At 30.9% G+C, this 8,120-nt stretch overlaps 2 protein-coding genes across 2 annotated transcripts; both read left to right on the top strand.

Moving 5' to 3' along the window:
* Positions 1-746: 746 nt before the first annotated feature.
* Chro.60392 (PI3_PI4_kinase) lies at positions 747-4,286 on the top strand. Its single annotated transcript, XM_660805.1, has 1 exon — positions 747-4,286. One exon carries the CDS (start codon positions 747-749, stop codon positions 4,284-4,286), a length of 3,540 nt encoding a protein of 1,179 aa, XP_665897.1.
* A 414-nt stretch (positions 4,287-4,700) lies between these two features.
* Positions 4,701-7,148, top strand: Chro.60393 (protein kinase). The annotated part of the gene is made up of 1 exon (XM_660804.1): positions 4,701-7,148. The coding sequence occupies one exon, from the start codon at positions 4,701-4,703 to the stop codon at positions 7,146-7,148; it is 2,448 nt and encodes an 815-aa protein (XP_665896.1).
* Positions 7,149-8,120: the final 972 nt, after the last annotated feature.

Genomic DNA, 8,120 nt, shown 5'->3' with positions numbered 1-8,120 from the left:
AGTAGCAAAACAATTATAACCAGGCTAATTCTTCTATCCGAGTAGCCCGGAGCCTATAAATACAAGTGTATAAAATTCTTCACACAAAAATGAAGTTACAGTATTGAAATTCGAGTATTTTCACTCACTTTCGAGCTTGATATTTATATCATGGAACAGAGCCTTTTTCAGTTTATTCAAAGCTTGTTAAGCACTTTTTCAGTCAGAGAAGGAATTTGTGAGTAAGGTTATGCTCTTTTCAGAGTACGTGGGATGACAGGAGTCATTTCCGAAGAAGACTTTGAAGTTATTCAACAAAAATTGACAAATATTTTTTCATACTCAAATTGTGATTTAGATGGGGACTAGACTTCATCTCTAAATAAAAATGAGGTATTTTTTGGTTGCTATTCTATTGATCTCTATTACACAATAAATAATATTCAAAAAGGGTGGCAGAGTCCTTCATTATCTATCACCCCATCTTCTCCCAGGACATTTCTAAATAAGAAAAGACACTCATCATTAATGATTACAGATTCAGAAGATGTATATTCTATTATTAACCGATTAAACCCACTATTTGATCAACTGATCAATGATGATGATTATTTAAAGTTATTCATGGATACTGTGGTGAAATTAGCAAATGCTACTTTTACTTTCTATTTGAAAATAAAAGTTCTGATAGTGGAGAAAGAAGCTTAATCGATCAGATTTCAAACTTTTCTACAATATTTGGTGTCAAATTTGAAGACGAAAAGTTCATGGCAAGTATGAACTTAAAGAATGAGCTATTAAAGAATGTTAATTATTCTAATCCAACAGAGGAGGTGATTGTGGAAAGATTCAACTATAAATTCTATTCTCAACTAATAATCAGGATGATATACTTATGTACATGGATGATTGTGGATAATAATTATGAGTCCTATAAATCGTTATCTGATTTATTTGCTGAGAAAATACTAAATGGACTTTTTGGAATATCTAATGATGAAGGTGGGAATCATACATCTTCATACAAGTTCAGCCAAGGAAATGATCAATTTGATAGGTTTAAAAGTTCACTGACTGATGATTATGTCTTGGAACACTATACAAAGTTTGTATGTATTATTTGGTCAATAATTTCCTCAATGGATCCAGAGTCAATTTATAAGAGTTACATTAAAATTCTTGAAAGGGAATCTTTATCGTATTATCAGCTTTATATTTTACTAGTTTTTCTTATTGAAAGTTCTGACTGGTTTATTCATCATGGCTATTTCCAGCATATTAATTTATTAAAGATATTAAGACAGGTAGAATTAATGACTTGTTTATCGTCAGCATATTTACAGGTAAAAGATGAAAATAAGGAAAAAACATCTCAAATAAACTCTTCAGACTTACACTTGAAGATTTTATTGGTTTGCTTGATTCAGAAATCGATAACAGTAGAAATATCAAAAGAAGTACCTTTAGAGTGTTATAAGAAGAAACATCCAACAATTTTAAAGACCAATCACAATGATTTGGATATTCCACAGATAAGGATATACAAATTTAATAATAAATCTAATCAAAGAGATGCGTACATTAATGGAGGAAGGTCGATGATAAGCACCTCATACTTCCTTTCATGCCGAATATTGCCGTATTTATGGTCATTTTATGAAAGTTACCCAACTTATAAAGATATTTATACGAGATTATTACAATCTTCTACACAACTTACAACTTATTTGGACAATTTATGCGTAAATCTATATGAAACGAAGAATTGGCAAAAAATGATGAACAATTTCAATAATGTACATTTAGAATCTTCAGTTGAAATATATGATAACAGACTAATACCTTATAATCAATATATTGTTTTAGAGTATATTTGGGAATATTTTATTAATGGAAATACGATGATTTTAATTGAAAAATACATCTCAGCATTGATATTTTCAATATATAGCTCAAAAAAAGTGGGATTCTTTGAAGTCTGGTTATTATTATCTTTATGGAAGAGGTATCCAGCTAGGATATATAGACATATGATGAAGACTAGTAGCACTTGGATTGTTCCATTTTTAATGGATCATCTAATTCACTATTCTATTTTGGTTAAAAACAATTATATCGGAATTTCTTCACCAAAGAATGATTTAATCCGCGTTTTTAATAACATTGAGTTGGAAAATACATTTTCATTCTTGTTGTATCATTACCATCCACAATATTATCATGATAGAATGAGTGGTAAATATTTCTGGTATAATGCAAGTAGTGAGCAAGGTTATTTGAATAAGATTAATTCTCATAATACTGAGATTAAAGGATTAGTGATGAATTGCAGATACACTCAGGGAAATCATCAATTAGTATTACAGTTCCACGATTATTTACATTATATTGGCCATTCACTTCCATTTCCAGTGGTAATTTACTTATTAAGTAATCAATTTTCATCAGAAAAAAAGAAGTTCATGTCAAATTCACATCATTTTCACAATTATTTCCATCATAGTCTATATACAAGCACTTTAATTGTTTGGAGTTGTGTTAGGTCGTTATTATTATCTCAAGAATCTGAATGGGAGTTATTGTTACTACAATATATGGAAATTATTAAAAGTAACAAAAGAAATAACCAGTTGGTACTAACTGGCTTGTTAGATATGGCATTAAAAAGCACAAGGTTCTCTCAAATATTGTGTATATACACCAACAATCCTAATTCACCAATAATGAATATATTTCAAAAAAGTTTATTTAAAGAGTGTGACTTTTTATTAACTTGCAAAAGCATGAAAAGTTCTGAGGAAAATATTGAAAGGAATGAAGATCAAAATATGAATGGGAAATATGAAAAAAGAAATAGTTCAGAAATTCATGGAAAAGGTGTTATAAATCGTCTAAGAACAGTTCAGGATAGTATGGAGGGATTGAACTTGAGAATGTCAAGTGTCTCTTCCTTGATTAATAAATGTTTTGATACTATTTCAGAGACTTCAGAAAACTTGAATAGATCTAGTCTAAATATATTACAATTTGAAAATAAAAAACATTCTTTGGCAAATGTTCAGTTTTCCTTCTTTTATATACTTTGTCAGCTTGGTGAGATGGCAAAGTATAGGAATAGAAAAGAAGGAGGATTAGGTTTACCTATAGAAGAAGATGATAACCCTTCAGCTTTAATAGGAAGATTAAATTCAAAAGAGATTGCACAATTAAAGTCAGAAATTGCTCAAGATTTATTAGCAAAGATTGAAAACGTGATACAGAGGAAGGAATACAAAAATGTTCCATTTTTGAATACAAACATGTTAAAATCGTCCGAAAACAAAACAAAACTTTTATCAATAAAGAAGATTAACAAGCTTAAAATACTTCAAAGTGCTAAGAATATTCCATATTTACTTTCACTACAACTAACAGATCATAATTCAGATAACCAAGACACATTAGTAGATATTTCAAAAATAGAACCTGAACAAGACTATGAAATGACCATTAATTTGATTGTGAAATGTAATGATGATTGCCGTCAGGATGTAATAACTATGCAATACATACATGTTTTTCAAAAGATTTTTGAATTGTATAATATTCCTGTATGGCTATACCCATATAGAATTCTACCGATGATGTTCAAGGATATTAATAATTCAGTAATATATGGAGGGATAATTGAGTTCATTGAGGACAGCATTTCTCTACATGAGATTCATGAACTTCATTCTGAAGGTGGACTCAAAGCCTATTATGAATCTACTTTTGGTGGTAAGAATAGTCATATTAAAAAATTAGAAAATGATAACAACGTTAGTTATGAACAAGCTAGATACAATTTTATCTCAAGTTTGGCAGGATATTCTATAGCTTGTTATGTCTTGCAGATCAAAGATAGACATAATGGAAATATTTTAATAACAAAGAATGGGCATATAATACACATTGACTATGGATTTATTTTTGATATTTCTCCAGGAAATAATTTACATTTTGAAAGAGCAGCTTTTAAGGTAACTCAGGAGATGTTAGATTTCATGGATGATCAGGTGGACTTATTTGATGATCTTTGTTTGTCTGGCTTTTTAGCTGTAAGAGAACATGCAGATTTATTGCTATCTTTAACACAGATGTTGATAAATAGTGGTATTCCATGTTTTCGTGGTGAAACAATCAAGAAACTTAAGGAGAGATTACTACTAAACTTTTCGCAACAACAGGCATCAAATATATTCTCAAAGAAGATTCACTCAGCTCATAATCACATTACGACTAAAGGATATGACCTTGTACAGTTTATCCAACAGGGAATTAAGTAAATCAATACTTAGAGTATTTTTGGATATTATTTTCCCCACAATTTGAAGCCTCCATTTTTCTTTTAAGGAAAATATTAATAAATTTATAAAGGTACCGAATTTCAAGATCACTTGGCGCCAAGTTGGCGCCGAGAAACACTACGAGTTAATTAAGGATGTATTAAGAAAAAAAAAGAGTCAGAGATAAGAGCAAGTAATTGTTATTATTATTTAATATTGCATTTATTGGATTAAAATAATTGAAATAAAGGTATCTACTATATAAATTGGAATCTAATTAACAAAAATAAGGTATTAAATAGTGAAGGAATACCTAGTCAATATTAAGTAGACAAGGGGGGAAGGATTTGAAATAATACATAAGCTGATTTCATAAGGTAAATAGTGAATAAAATAGAAGAACTTTAGAGATATATGATAGACTCGAGCCAACAGCAGAATGGTTTACCTTCCACATTTTTTGGTCAGTCTGGGATAGGGTATAAAATATGTGATCGACTTGGAGCAGGAAGCGCTTCGGTGGTTTTCAGATGTAAATCTGTGGGAAGAGTTAGAGAAGATGGAATAATGGTACCTATTGATGAGGAATATTTTGCTGTGAAAATTATTGATATGAAGTCGATATATTTGACTCCAGATTTTATGGATAAAAAGAACAGGCTATTAGAAGAAGCAATGATATTGCACAAATTAAGACATCCAAATATTGTAAGTTTGGTTGATTTTTCTGATTCTGGTGATACATTTTACTTGGTTATGGATTTAGTTGAAGGGGGAGAGCTTTTTTACAAGATTGTAGAACATGGTTCACTCTCAGAATCAAGTGCAAGATTTATATTAAAACAAGTTGTTGTAGCTTTGATATATATGCATCAAAAGGAGATAATTCACCGTGATTTGAAACCTGAGAACATTTTGATTGAAAAGTCATATCCTGGGGAGTATTTTGTAATTAAAGTAGCAGATTTTGGAGTTGCAAAGTTTTTAAGGCAAGGATATACACAAGCAAGAACTTTGGTTGGTACACCACAATATTGGGCTCCTGAGGTGTTAAGCGCTTCTAATAGTGGAGAATCTTATGGTACTGAGGCTGATTTATGGTCTTTAGGGGTCTTATTTTATGTAATGCTTGGTGGAGCTTTTCCATTTGATGAAAGAAAAGGCAATTTAGATCGTTTAATTAGAGAAGGAAATTATCATTTCAGATATCCTCGATTTAAGAGGGTGAGTGAGCAAGCTAAGCAATTGATTAGGAGACTGTTAACAGTTGATCCAAGTCAGAGGATGACTCTTTCTGAGTTAAAAAATGATCCTTGGATGAAAATTAAGTGTGAAAATGAACCAAATATGGCAGATATACAAGATAATATTGACTCTCCTCTTCCCGAAAGACATGAAATTGTACTATTTAAATCAATGGAAGATGCTAATAATACAACTTTTAGCAAAGCTATTACTAAAAAAGAGACTATAAAGATGATTGAGACAGCTGAGAATGGTAAAGGTTTTTCAATTCAAAATAAATCTATCAACTCATCGAAAACATCATCAATTATGGACATTAATAGCTTGTTAGATCTTCAATTAAGTGTTGCATATAAACTACATGGAATTTATATTGCTTTTAGACATAATTCAGCAATTTGTAGAGTCATTCAGCAACATATTCACAAGTGGAGAATACTACAACAAAGATCTTATATAGCAATTGGGAAGTTTAAACAAACTTGTGAATCTGTATTGGATGAACTTCCTGATTTTTTATTAGCAGTTAACACAAATGAGCCAAAGCTTGCAATTGAGTTGTTATCGCATGTCAAAAGTTTAGTAGATGTAACACAAAATGATGTTGAAGATATTCAAAGCTCTTACAACAATTTTTTATTTGAATTATCCAATTTTGTGGAATCTGTGAGAGATATTAAAAGAATTACAGAGACAAGTGTTAATGCTATTCCATATGAAGCCAATAAGGAAACATACGAAACTGAAGTAAGAGATCAATCATCATCTTTAACAGGAGGTGGTAGTTCTTCAATAAATTTGGATAGAAATAAAGAAGGATTATATGATTCTCGAGCAAGGAGTGATTTTGATTCTTCTTCAATGGATATAAGTTCAAATGGCTTTAACACAAATGAAAGTGTGGGTTTTTCAAGATCCGGATCAAATTTTATGAGTAATTCAAACGGTATTGGTAATGGAATTAAAAGTGAATTTGATCCAAGTATATTTATTGGTTATAATTCAGCAAGGGATAGAGTAATAAGAAAGATTACAGATATATTCTTAAATTCAGAGATTAATGCTTTATTTGATAATTTAGAGAATGAAGATCCAAGTTCAAAGATTACAGATATAGGTGGAGAAGGGAAGGTTGCTACTATGGGGGGGGTACCGGCTGAGGAATTTAACAGTAATAATTTATCATCAGATTTATCAATACAGGTTCATGGAAAGTCTCAATTTAATCAAAATTCATCATATATTACTACTTCTTTGGCAAGTACAAGAGACTTACTTTTAGATTTCTTGTTTCTTCCTGCTAGTATATGTAATGTTCCTCCAACAGGAGTTGAATCCCTACTGCAGGAAGGAGTGGATTTTGATCTTCCAATCTTATCAAATTTTGAAATAACACCAGAAAAACTTAATAGCTTGGGAAGAGATTATGAAGGTGGAGGAGGAGGAGGAGGTTCTTCTGGGGGTGGTTCTGTTGAAGATATGGCGAATGTTAATATGTATAAAATTGACAGAGTTCATACTAATAGCAATGTTTCAGAATTCTCATCTAAATCTGGAGCAAAGAAAATAAATTCTACAGAAAAAATAGATTCTCCAATGACAACCAGAAGAGTGTAAGAATGGTGTGGAAAATAGATTAGAAGAATCAATGATGGGATCAATGTCTAGTGGATTTGATTCTTTCACAGAAAAAGGTGGATACGCAATTCCAGGCTCAAATTCATCTACAATTTATGAACAAAGTGTTATAAAGAGGAGGAGTGAGAATCAGCTAAAGATTTCTTACATATTGGTAAGAGTTTTGGCTCAACTTAGAATGATTGAGAGTATACTAGGAAGATGCGTAGCTTTTTGGGGTAATATGAATATTATGATAGAGAAGATTTTACAGCTAAGGCAACATGCTGAAAGACTTTTAGGGTTTACAGGAAATCCCGTATTAAGAACAAGGTTTGACGAAAGGGTTGAATCATATAGAGAATTCTGGCAAGAGTTAAGAGATATTTGTGATTCCTACCTTCGCTCATCTCAAATTAGGCAACTAAGCCTTGAGAATCAGGTTCATGAGCTGCTTGATGCCGCCTCCAAAGTGGATACAGTTTTCAATATGAATATGAAATAATCCAATATTTTGGTACGAGTGCTCTATGACTGTACTGTTGCCATTAATAAAACTAATACGACTTTTTACCTTCCTGCAATTCTAATAATAATAATAATAAATGAATAAATAATAATAGTAATTAGTGTTTATAATAGAATTAATTATTTTCTAAATTGCATAGTTTCTTTGTTTTGCATGCATGCATGCATGGGACAGAAAATAGGCGGGAAACGAGTTATAATAAGAATTATTAGAGATTTACACTAATCTAAAAACTTAATATGTAGTGTGAACTGCTCCAGGAGTGATTCGAAGAGATTGATTTGGAAATGAAGAAGTGGATCATACTGGAGATATCCTTGTTTAAGTTGAACCAGTAAAGTGAGATTAGTATGAAAAGTTTTTAAGCAATTCTTGAAATTGCTACTGGATTCATAAATTTCATCTTTTGGAGACGAAATAGTATTATCCATTTCAAGAGAGAG

The sequence above is a fragment of the Cryptosporidium hominis genome (genome assembly GCF_000006425.1).
Source record: "Cryptosporidium hominis TU502 chromosome 6 CHRO016126, whole genome shotgun sequence".
Classification (NCBI taxonomy): Eukaryota; Apicomplexa; class Conoidasida; order Eucoccidiorida; family Cryptosporidiidae; genus Cryptosporidium; species Cryptosporidium hominis.
The sequence above is the reverse complement of the archived record's forward strand: the minus strand, read 5'-3'. Positions and strand labels throughout refer to the sequence as shown.